The sequence below is a fragment of the Poecilia reticulata genome, chromosome 16, assembly GCF_904066995.2.
Source record: "Poecilia reticulata chromosome 16, P_reticulata-male-v2, whole genome shotgun sequence".
Lineage (NCBI taxonomy): Eukaryota > Metazoa > Chordata > Actinopteri > Cyprinodontiformes > Poeciliidae > Poecilia > Poecilia reticulata.
The window spans coordinates 4,253,399-4,265,429 of NC_088845.1; the positions used below are offsets into that span (position 1 = coordinate 4,253,399).

Here is a 12,031-nt window from a genome sequence, read left to right on the forward strand (position 1 = left end):
TTTTAGGGTCCGAGACCAAGTCAAGACCAAGACCGAGGAAAGTCGAGACCGAGTCAAGACCAAGACCAGCGGCCCGCGCTACATGACACGATAAAATGCGAAATATGATCAAAATTACTTCTCAAATTGATCTGAAAGATCCATATTCCCATAAAAACACATAGATATTAAATACTTAATAAATTTAACCAATATTAAATTTAACAAACTCTTTGTTCTGCTTTGCTTCCATCTCTGTGCTACGATCTGCGGTGGTCTTGAGCCATCCCTAAAAAGATAACGCCCTGGGTGTTTACCCATGTTGCTCATGTCAGAAACCACCACTGTCTGCACCATTAAACATAGCAATTGAGGCAATGCCCTGACGCTCAACTATGAACACTGACCAAGGAGCAACAAGCAAGAAGTAGATACATGTATGCCAGTGGTTCCCAAACTTTTTGTCCTGCGCCCCCCCAGTGGTTTCCAAACATTTTCTACCCCCCACCCCTACAAATAGCTGTGTGGTTGAACGATGTGTTTTTGAGGGGGGCGGGGGGATCGTCATATTTGGTTTCATCAAACTAAACAGTTTCTCCTGCAGGGCTTTGGGATTCTCTTTTCTTTTTTTCCATTTCTCTTGAAACCTTGATCTCCTTATTCCTTAATAATGCTGGCTAAATTAATCAAGAACCTATTTTAAACAAAGATACAATAAAAATGCAGTTTTTAGCAGTTGTTTATGTTTTTATAGAATATTTGCGTTAATTTCCACAACAGAGTAGAACTGAAAGTACAAATGTTTTTAGATCAATGTTTTTTTATTATTAGGTTGGAAACTTTGTGCTTCTTTCACGTCATTTCCCTTACATCAGTGGTTCCCAAACTTTTTCTCCTGGACCCCCCAATTGGTTTCCAAACTATTTCTAGCTAGTCATCTTTTAGCTAACTTTACATGCATCAAGCAGCTTTACTAAACAGTCTGTTGGTTTTGGGGGGAACTGTGAAAAGTTATTTGCGTTTTGCTGCCATGATTTTAACACACCTGTGCAACTCCGCACAGTAGCAGGTCTCCTTCGCTGCCGTAAAGGTGTAAACCCAGCGTCGTAGCGCTCATGTTGCGTTTAAAGGCGGCTTGGAAAAACAGATTAGCACATGTTAACAATGGATTAAACAATTTTAACTGCTGATAAAAGTGACAGAGGACACAGATATGGTTAGATCCAGACGGCTTCCCGTCCCCCCCCCCCCCCCCCCTGCAATGGCACGGCGCTCCCTCTAGGGGGCGCGCCCCACAGTTTGGGAACCTCTGATGTATGCTATACTGACAGGGTATGGTAATCTGATAGGCTCTCAGTGACACTCCAGTCCTATCCAATAAGTAAAGACCCGTGCAGAAGAATCGTACTGCTCCTGAATGTCTCATCACTACATTACAGACTTTTGGACACAACATTGTCTCATATGTGCGACAAGTCAGTCAACATCTCTCCGCACAATAATTCAGGCAGTGAGTGACTTTTTTTATCACAAATGCTTCTGTGTCTCTATACAGCTAGCTTTGCTAACATCACGTCAACGGAGCTTACCTTTCTTTGAGATGCTTTTCTAAGTGACGAAAAAAGTTAGACGTTGTCCCCACTGTCTGTGAAAGCGAAGCGCTGCTGAGTTAGCTGTTGCCATCGGACTTCTTATAATTTATGCAGCTTTATTCTATTACTGACTATTAGACAGATCTGCCGCTGAGAGGAAACCACTGCGCATGTCTTGGAGCGCCGCGTGCGAGTGAAAGGTGGGGGGGAGGGAAACATAAACACGTAATTGGCAAGTCACGTTATTGGTTGGATTTTTATCGGTGCGTTTTGCATCCACTGAAAACAAAGATGTTAACAAATAAACTGGACAGTATGCTGTACGTTTAGTGATATTTTCACAGTTGCGGTCTCGACCGGTCTTGAAATAAAATGCCGAGTCCTCAGCGCCCGAGACCGAAACAAGACCTAGACCAAATGCGGTCGAGTCCGAGACGAGACCGAGACCATCAAAAAATGGTCTCGAGACCGGTATCGAGACCAAGACCGATCTCGAGTGCTACAACACTGCTTTTATGGTTGCTGAAGTTTTTACTGATGGTTTTTGAAGGAACTTTATGGTTTCAGCAGGATTTTAGGATTCACACTGCCTGTGAATCTTCTTCAATAGCTAAGATAATTTGTGTATATATCTATTACAGAAGATATTTTGTTACACAAGATAACACAATTGTTATTTTTAAAAATGAGAATAGAAAAATGTCTGCCTTTATTTTCTGCTATTTTTTCCTGTCATATAGCTTATCAAACATTTGTGGAGCCTGAGTTTGATTAAGAACTTTACAAAGATGACAATAAATCTATTCATATTAAAGCAAACAATCTGAGTTTGGAAGTGAATCTTTAAGTTATCATGTTTCCTTGAATTGCTGCAGGTTTCTGTAGGTCATACTATTGTCTTTTCATATTACTGCAGCTTTAAAACATTACAGATAGAAAATAGAAGAAGCACATAAGCCTGAGAGGAAGCTCACTATTGCACTGTAGTATTATGGTCTGTCTAGACCACAACATGAAGTTTATGCATCCTTGTCAAGCAGCCATAACACTCAGTTTTACAATTTTACAGTAACTTATTTTAGTTTACATTGGATTTTAGCACTGAAAATGAGCTCTGTGTAACTTTTGGGTGAACTTTATGCCTAAAACAATAAACAAAAGTAATCTAAAGTACCAACCAAACTGAAATATTCTGGTTAAAATGAGCAGAGGAAAAGGACCAATGATGTGCTGCAGTGTCATCTTATACGTCTCCTCTGCATAGATTAACGGCCCGTACTTGGTGTCCTGAGTCCACCAATCATGATTTACATATTCAAAACAATGCAGCACCTAACAGCAGTTGTAGAACCTCAACAATTAAACATGGCCCTAAATGTTTATTAGAAAGTCACTAAAAACTAGACATTACCCTTACTCTTTTTGTAATTTACCTAAAAGTTAAAAACTGTCATCAACTGATCAGAAACACTGATGGATTGATTGATCCAACATAAAACTCAAAGCTCTGTAACTTCAAACTGCCAACATTTTTAATACATTAATATTTCAGCGTCCTTAATTTTTTAATGCTATATTAGATTTGTAGGTGAATAATTCACCCTGCACCAGCCATTATTTATCAAATAATGCATTACAGACATTATTATCAAGAAACAACATTTTAATGCATGTGACCAGTTGCTGCTTTTGCTTCTTGTAATGTCACATCACATTTCCCTCTCTGATGAAAATCTTGTTCCACTAAAATGAGCAAAAGGTTGATGTACACCCACACTCTGATTTGGTATTATTTGACATTTACTTTAGATATCTTGGGCTGAGCTGTATTTGTCCATCTTTTGTTTTTGTCATTTTCACCATGTACACGTATTCTATTAGGAATTTAGACTGCATTTTAATTTCAAGTTACAAGGTAGCATTTCTTTAAAACACTCCAAAAACACATTTTACCAAGTATTTTGTACTAGTTTCAAATGCTACTATATCAGTTCACTTGAAATAAGACAAAACTGACTTATAAGTAACCTTTCAGTAAGATATATGAGATGGTTTTAAGTCAATAATATTGAGGAAAAGGTATTAGCTCCACTGGCAGATTAATTAGCTCATAACAAAATATTTTTCCTACATTAAAGGTGAAACAATCGGCCAGAAGAAATAGTACTTTTTCATCATTATTCAGGATTTATTTACCTAAAACAAGCTTGCAGAAAAGTTACTCATGAGTCAGTTTTGCTTTATTTTAATAGTAAAGATATTTTCACAAAAAGTCTGACTAAAAATGCTTGATTTAAACAAATGTATTCTTTACAACAAACAATAAAGGCAAAGAGCCATTAAACAAATAAATCCTCGCCAAAGTTTAGTTGATTTAAATAAAAAAGCAGAAGTATGCAAATCAAGAACAATAAAAGGAAGTACCAACAGAGAACTTCTTATTACCTCTCATTTTGAGTTCTGATTCAGTCTACGAGTCGGATCAAGATCAACATTAAGGCTGTAGATATGGCAGAGGAGGAGGTGAGCTATGCTTCAGTGGCCATCAAAAGTAAGAAGCAGCCCCAATCAGAAGGTAAGTTCATCTGATTCTGCTTAAATAAAGTATATTCTCCAACGGTTTAATTCAGTCTGCATCTTTCTGTCTGCCAGGGCTGTTCAGACCTTTTGTCACATGAGTCAAAAGGTCTCACAAGTCAAGAAAATTATTATTGAAAATGTAAAATCATCCATCTCCTATGGTGTAGATATGTTGGTGTATTTACAGCTAAGAGGTAGCAGTTAGGTATGTTCATCAGGAAGACTAGCTCTGTCTGAGCATTATCTCTTTTGAAGTGAGAGACAGAAGAACTTTTGCTAAAAAAAAATCTGTGTCTGAATTGGAGAGCAGCTATTACACTTTGTGAGCGTCACAGCTCCCAACAAACTCAGACCTATGCACACATAGTCACATATTGTACTTTTTTTATGTTTTTGTTTTTGCACAACTCAAGAACGTGCAATGTTGAGTTGCACATTTATTTGGATCTGAAATAAATGTGCTATATGTTATTAGCTGTACAGTTTTCTTCTATGGTTAAAATTTTTGCTAACTGTAGAGTCTGTTATTCCTATTTTTTCTGTTTATTATGACCTGCTGCTGCTGGTATTCCTAAATTTTCCCATTGTAGCAAAATAAAAGGTAGTTCTAATTCCTTTTACCCGTTAATAAACTAAGTAGACAATATTTTTTATCAAACAAAAAAAAGCTCTTTTTGTTTCAAAATGTTGATCTTGATCAAGAAAAGGCTCAACTATATCCCTTCATCTACAACCAAAAATTATTAATATATTCACTTCAATTTGAATTTTTTGAACAGTTATCAAAAATGTATCTATTAATATAATAATATTAATAGATTTAATATATCTAAAATATTAGAAATAATATTGATTATTTAGTGTTTTAGTTGTGTTGATCATTTTTAATGTGTTACTTTCCAGTACAGTTCATGGCCCAGTTCTGCATTTCATTCGTGTTTGGGGAACTATGACATACATTTCCTAAATTGTGTTGCAGTGTACATTGTGACAGCGTATTTTATTAAAACACAAAATGGCATCTTTGCTGTCAAAAATAAAGAGAATAAAATATGTCTGTACGTTACATATGTTTGACTAAATACTCACTGATCTTTCAGGTAAAAATGAGAATGAGACTGTGTATGACGAAGTTAAGGTGAATAAAGAAGGTAAGTATGAAATAGTAAAGATTTTTAAGTTTATCCATAACAAGCCCTAGAAAGTTCTTGTAAAGCAACTTAAAATTTCAACCTTTTCAGTTAAAGCTGTGGATGATGCTGAAGTGGAGAAGCAGAATGAAAGTGTTCAGCAAACTCCTGACACAAAGGGTGAGTATGAATACAGGTCCATCTAAAAAATGTAGCATATTGTCATTAAGTTCATTATTTTCCATAATGTAATGATAAAAATTAAACTGTCATATTTTAGATTCATTCACACCAACTGAAATATTTCAGGTCTTTTATTGTTTTAATACTGATGATTTTGGCATACAGCTCATGAAAACCCAAAATCCCTGTCTCAAAAAATTACCTTCAAATAATTATGTTCAGTTATGCACTCAATACTTGGTCAGGAATCCTTTTGCAGCCTTCAATGCAGCATGGAGGCCATCAGCCTGTGGCTCTGCTGAGGTGTTATGGAGCCCAGGATGCTACAATAGCGGCTTTAAGCTGATCCAGAGTTTTGGGTCTTGCGTCTCTCAACTTTCTCTTCACAATATCCCACAGATTCTCTATGGGTTTCCGGTCAGGAGAGTTGGCAGGCCAATTGAGCACAGTAATACCATGGTCAGTAAACCAGTGGTTTTGGCACTGTGAGCAGGTGCCAAGTCGTGCTGAAAAATGAAATCTTCATCTCCATAATGCTTTTCAGCAGATGTAAGCATGAGGTGCTCCAAAATCTCCTGATAGCTGCTGCATTGACCCTGAACTTGATAAAACACAGTGTACCAACACAAGCAGCTGACATGGCTCCCCAGAACATCACTGACTATGGGTACTTGACACTGGACTTCTGGCCTTTTGGCATTTCCTTCTCCACAGTCGTCCTCCAGACTCTGGCACCTCGATTTCCGAATGACATGCAAAATTTGCTTTGATCTGAGAAAAGTATTTTGGACCACTGAGCAACAGTCCAGTGCTGCTTCTCTGTAGCCCAGGTCAGGCATTTCTGCCGCTGTTTCTGGTTCAAAAGTGGCTTGACCTTTGACCTGGGGAATTCAGCACCTGTAGCCCCTTTCCTGCACACGCCTGTGCACGGTGGCTCTGGATGTTTCTACTCCAGACTCAGTCCACTGCTTCAGCAGGTCCTCCAAGGTCTGGAATCGGCCCTTCTCCACCATCTTCCTCACGGTCCGGTCACCTTTTCTCGTTGTGCAGCGTTTTCTGCCACACTTCTTCCTTCCCACTGAGGTGCCTTGATGCAACACTCTGGGAACAGCCTATTTGTTCAGAAATTTCTTTCTGTGTCTTACCCTCTTTCTTGAGGGCGTCAGTGATGGCCTTCTGGACAGCAGTCAGGTCAGCAGTCTTACCCATGATTGCGGTTTTGAGTAATGAACCAGGCTGGGAGTTTTTAAAAGCCTCAGGAATCTTTTGCAGCTGTTTAGAGTTACTTCGTTGATTCAGATGATTAGGTTAATTACTCGTTCAGAGAACCTTTTCATGATATGCTAATATTTTGAGATAGAAATTTTGGGGTTTCATGAGCTATATGCCAAAATCATCAGTATTAAAACAATAAAAGACCTGAAATATTTCAGTTGGTGTGCAATGAATCTAAAATATATGACAGTTTAATTTTTATCATTACATTATGTAAAATAATTAACTTTATCACAATATGTAAATTTTTTGAGAAGGACCTGTATATAAAATATAGATATATAATATTAAAGTGCTCATTATTTGCCCTAATCCTAAGGACAAGTCAATATCAAGTATAAACATATAAAATGCTAGTTAGATAATATTTGAAGTCTTTTTTGATGTTTCCATTTTTTGAAGACAAAAGAAAAAGACAATTTGTTCTCCTTTTACACTGACTTTGAGAGATTTCTTTGACATAAAAAAAAAATCTTAATGAAAATAATTTTAAGCTTTAATATTCCAGGATTTAAAAACTTTGTTGCAATGAAAATTTAAAAGCAATCATGATCCAACACTTTATCATTTGGCTTGTTGCTTCAAACCCACATTCTGTCCATGTCAGTCATTGTTTTCTTTGACAAGACACTTCATCTGCTTTGCCTGCAGATTTCATGGCAGCTTTTCTCCAGTCATTTAGCTCCAGGGCAGCTGTGGCATAATGGTGAATGTAAAGCTCCATGTGCTTTGGAGTTTTGTTTTTTTTTGTAATAAAGTAAAAATACTTTATCTCCAGCTATAGACATACAGAAAGGATAATAGAGGCTTCTGTCTGTTTAGATTTTAAAGTTCATCTTTGTTGTTTTAATCTCTGCAGGACTTCTGCCAGACAAGGAGGCAGAAAGATGTCGCCGCTATCAGCTGCTGTGTTGCTGCTTTGGGACTCTGTGTGTCATTTTGGTGCTGAGTGTCATTGGAGTCTGTGTTTATTGTAAGTATACAAAACTAAAAGGCCATGAATGTGACTTCTGTACATTTGATATGGTCTCTTATAACTTTGTTAGTTTATAAACTAACTTTATAAACTTTTTTTTTTAATTGTACTGAATCATCTATTTCATCTAGTTGGATTAATGGTTCAGATTGGTGAATAATTTAAAGAAGAGGGTCTTACCTCTAAAGATTCTCACCTTTATATGATGATAGATATGTCATATTTATCTGTTTTAAAAGGTTGTTTATCTTGAAACTGAGTAGAAAGCAATATTCAACTCTAAAATAATTTTTTAATGAAGCAATTTTCATGTTTTAGTTACAACAGTTCGTGAGAGCACTGCAAGGGAGCTGAACCAGCTGATATCAACCCAAAAGGAGAAAATCCAAAACCTGACTGACCTGAACAACAAACTCAGTTCAGACAATGACAACCTGACTTTGGTTTCTATGGCCTTAAAAAACAACATCACCATGCTGACTGCAGAGAACCACAACCTGACGTCTCTTAATGAGGAGCTGAAGGAACAAAGGAAAAACCTCACAGAAATAATAGAAACCTGGAATGAGCTCAATGTCAGTCGAGCTCAGTGGAGCATTGATCAATACTGTCCTACAAAGAATGGTGGTATGTTCATATTTTAGACAAACAGTTTGTGCTGAACTACAATATTATTTTCAAACTTAACTAATAATATTATGGTGTCAGGTTTATTTTTTTTAAACACTTTTATTTCAGGAAGAAGTTGCACTTCTTGCCAGGATGGCTGGAAGGACCACATGTCCAGCTGTTATGCATATGTTGACTATGAACCCCCTAATCAGAGAACCTGGGTAGAAGCACGAGACGACTGCAGAAGAAAAAATTCAGATCTCACAGTTGTGTCTAATCAGGATGAAAAGGTAATTGAAGAACTGTGAAACAGCTTTAATAGATTAACTGATTTCACTGATTTAAAAGAAAAAGAAAGAAAAAGAAAAAGTATTTGTGTTTAATTTTCAGTGAACATAAAAGCAGAGGGTCATGTAAATGTTTTCTTTTGTCTGATTTTATGTTGTTCTCAGGATTATGTCAATTCAATCAGTCATGATTCAAGTCTCATTAATGGATACTGGATTGGTCTCAGAGCTGTAGAGGGGAAATGGAAATGGACCGATGGAAGTGATCTGACCAATCAGTGAGAGACACATTATTTTTTAAACTTTGTATGAAACAAATCCATCGGCCTTGATCTAACAGATGTTTTGGGATTTTTTTTCTTAGAACCTGGATACAGAAGCAGCCTGCCATAGATGGTTACTGTGTAACTTCTCTTAATGGCCGAGGTTGGAATACAGCGATATGTAATGACACGAACGCATGGATCTGTGAGAAGAAGGCTTTAGTTCTTTAAAATATCAAGGATTCAGACTGAGAGAAGTTATCAGGAAAGTCCTACATTCAAATAAGTTAAAAGTGTAAGAAGTTTCTAATTGAAAGTTTTGGTGGTTTTACAACAAAATCAAAACTTAAGATTTAAAGTTAGATTAGATTTTTGTCTGCTTCCCATATTTATTATTTATACATGTAGAAATTTAAAATGATAGCCTGATTAGAAAGTACTTTGCTTTAAGTGGCACACATGAACTGTTCAGTTTTTACAGATTATTAACAGATGCATGACAAAAACATAAGAGACAGCATTACTCAGTTTTATGTTTCCTTCACTTTTCATTAATTATAGTTTTTGAAGGACTTTTATGTTACTTTAAGGGAAGCCTATTTTGTGATTCACTTTCTTGTATCTACATATTAAGATGCAGTTGCTTGTTCAAACAGATCATATAGGATTCAAATAATGTCACTTGCGCCTTGACATTTTTCATGACACTTTGATCATTAAACATCTGTGAGATCTTATTTTGTTCCTGAGCTGCACAAAGATGATCATAATTTGTCTATATTACAGGAAATGCCTTTGGAGGGAACACTTTCTCTTTATCATGTTCTCCTGAGTTGATTCAAGTTTCTGTTGTAGATCAATGTCTGTGTTTTTGCTTAGCTTTAACAAGTTACAGACAGAAGTGCAGAAGCTTGTGAAGAAGTTGCTGTGGAGTTTTGTACAGTCCCCATAAAATAACACCTCAATAGTTAAAAATATATTTAAAAATAGTTATTTGACCAAATATAGAATTTAATCAGAGTAACTATTCATAAATTATATTATGCATAAATCATTTATAAAGTTGCATTTATTTGCAGAAAGACAACCGAAAGATAGGTATAGAGATCAGAAAATATTCGTCAATTTTACTGTTTTATATTAAATGTTAAGTAGCGCAAACAAAATACCCCGTTTAAAAAATTGAGGAAAACTGATCCATATTTAAAATATACATTTTCTGGTCTTTTATGCAAAATGAAATTCATATATCTAAGCCAATACAACAGAGCAAACCTGGTTTTTATGAGTGGTTTTTCATGAGTAATATCAGAAAGTCAGTTACCTGATACCAAATTTGCAATTGATTATATTCAAAAATCCAGAGGGTTTAGTCAATTACTTTCAAGATGTTTGTCAGTGTATATTTTTAAAGAAATTATTTTTGAAACAAAATCATACAATATTTCATGCTACTACATTTTTAACAGTGAGTTTTATGTCTCTATCAAATTTGTATATCCAAATAAAACATTTCCCTAATTTTTCTTTGCAAAATGTGTTACATTTACTTTTGATGGACAGAAAACATCTTTGAACATCTGGACAACAGGTAAAAGCAACAACAAAACAGTTTCCAGGTATTTTTATTCTAGTGAAATGCATCATGTTAACTCCTACATGACCAGGTTTGTCTCAGTTCATCAGAGAAAAGGGAACCTGAACGTTTTCATTGCTGTCTGAACAAAGGCAGGCTTGTTCTGTTTCACCTGCAGTTTAATTATTTACATAAATGAATAATGACAACCTCTGACAGTAGATTTTGCTGTCACATGTTAAGAGTAATCAATGAGTGAAACCAAGAGAAATGAGTCATTAAAGATTAAAAACAAAGAAGTGAAAACAGAGAGATGGTATTATGGATTTAAACTGGGCTATATAATTCTTGTTTTTGTACAACATAATTTGCTTATTTTTTTTTGTTAAAGTTAAAAAAATTTTATAAAAGTAATTATGAATAAAATCTTAAATCACACACAGGTAAACAATGGCATCATATTATTACAATTCAAATTTGTCCTATGTGTTGTTTTAGATGTTTTCTGCTTTCTTTGTAAACCTGGTAATATTCTGATCAATATTCTGAAATTATTTTAACATCCAAGTGTAACCTCACTTTGAAAAATGAATATCAGAGGTTTTAGTTCTTGAATGACTTTGTCTTTTACTCTGGTGGCAAAATATCCAAGCTATAACTTTTGTTTTTGTGCATATCATTTAATAATTAATTAAATTCTTAATAAAAGGCAAATACAATATCTAATTAAGAAGGCAATTATAATGTCTGTGTGGATTTATGGTTAATTTACTGCCTCAATGTCATTCCTAAAGACAGAAGTGGAAGTGATAGAGGAGTTGATTTGATTATTCCACGCTGTTTTAACATTCAAATTCTGAATTTCACATTGACACATTTTGTCTGTCACATATGATATTTGTGTAACCATGTTTTATTTATTTATGCTTTTCATAGCATATAAACATCCCATTGAATGACTGAATTTATTTTTAGACATGACATAAATGCAAATGACTTCCCGTAACAAAAGCAGAAGTTGAACACTTAAGGCAGGGGTCCCCAAACTACGGCCCGCGGGCCGAATCCGGCCCGCCTCCACATTTGGTCCGGCCCCCTGAACGATACCAGAGAGAATTCCGATTTTTTTTCATATAGGCTACCGTATTTTTCCGGTTTATATGTGGATTTTCTTCAACCACCAGGGGGCTCTTTAGCAGGAAGTGTGTCCTGTAAACTGTGGGTGTTTTGTTTTGCATGGTGCATTGCTGCCATCTGTTGGACTTTAAGGGAACTGCTCGACTTTTATGTTATGTAATCAGTACGGTTGGTAGCGGTAGAGCAGATGAACACACGTGTCTGTTATGAATGCCGCATTCCGGTCGAGTTCTTCGACGCAATGCCTGTAAGTAGCAACTTATACTTCAAAATGAGCCTTTATGTTAACATATGATAAAATAAGTAACTTGTTTATTGAATTAATTTTGGAAATACCTGCGGGCGATTTGATTATGTGCTACGTCATTGCTAACTAGCAGGCTGCTAATATTTCTCAGGTCGTTACGTAGAACTGCAGCTCATAGCATTCAGAGGTAGCTA

At 35.9% G+C, this 12,031-nt stretch overlaps 2 protein-coding genes across 2 annotated transcripts in view; both read left to right on the forward strand.

The window, feature by feature from the left end:
• The window catches only part of LOC103477622 (uncharacterized), a 35,229-nt gene that overhangs the window by 8,287 nt on the left and 14,911 nt on the right, over nucleotides 1-12,031 (forward strand). The gene's annotated exons all lie outside the window — the stretch shown is intronic.
• LOC103477723 (uncharacterized) lies at nucleotides 4,022-8,359 on the forward strand. The gene is made up of 3 exons (XM_081597304.1): nucleotides 4,022-4,146; nucleotides 7,599-7,712; nucleotides 8,034-8,359. The coding sequence occupies exons 1-3, from the start codon at nucleotides 4,080-4,082 to the stop codon at nucleotides 8,357-8,359; spliced, it is 507 nt and encodes a 168-aa protein (XP_081453430.1). The 5' UTR covers nucleotides 4,022-4,079.

Bases quoted from the DNA above. Each gene is read 5' to 3' on its own strand.
- LOC103477723 (XM_081597304.1), top strand. From the start codon at position 4,080: ATGGCAGAGGAGGAGGTGAGCTATGCTTCAGTGGCCATCAAAAGTAAG. The intron at 4,147-7,598 runs GTAAGTTCATCT...TAATCTCTGCAG, and splicing joins GAAGCAGCCCCAATCAGAAG to GACTTCTGCCAGACAAGGAG. The intron at 7,713-8,033 runs GTAAGTATACAA...TTCATGTTTTAG, and splicing joins CATTGGAGTCTGTGTTTATT to TTACAACAGTTCGTGAGAGC.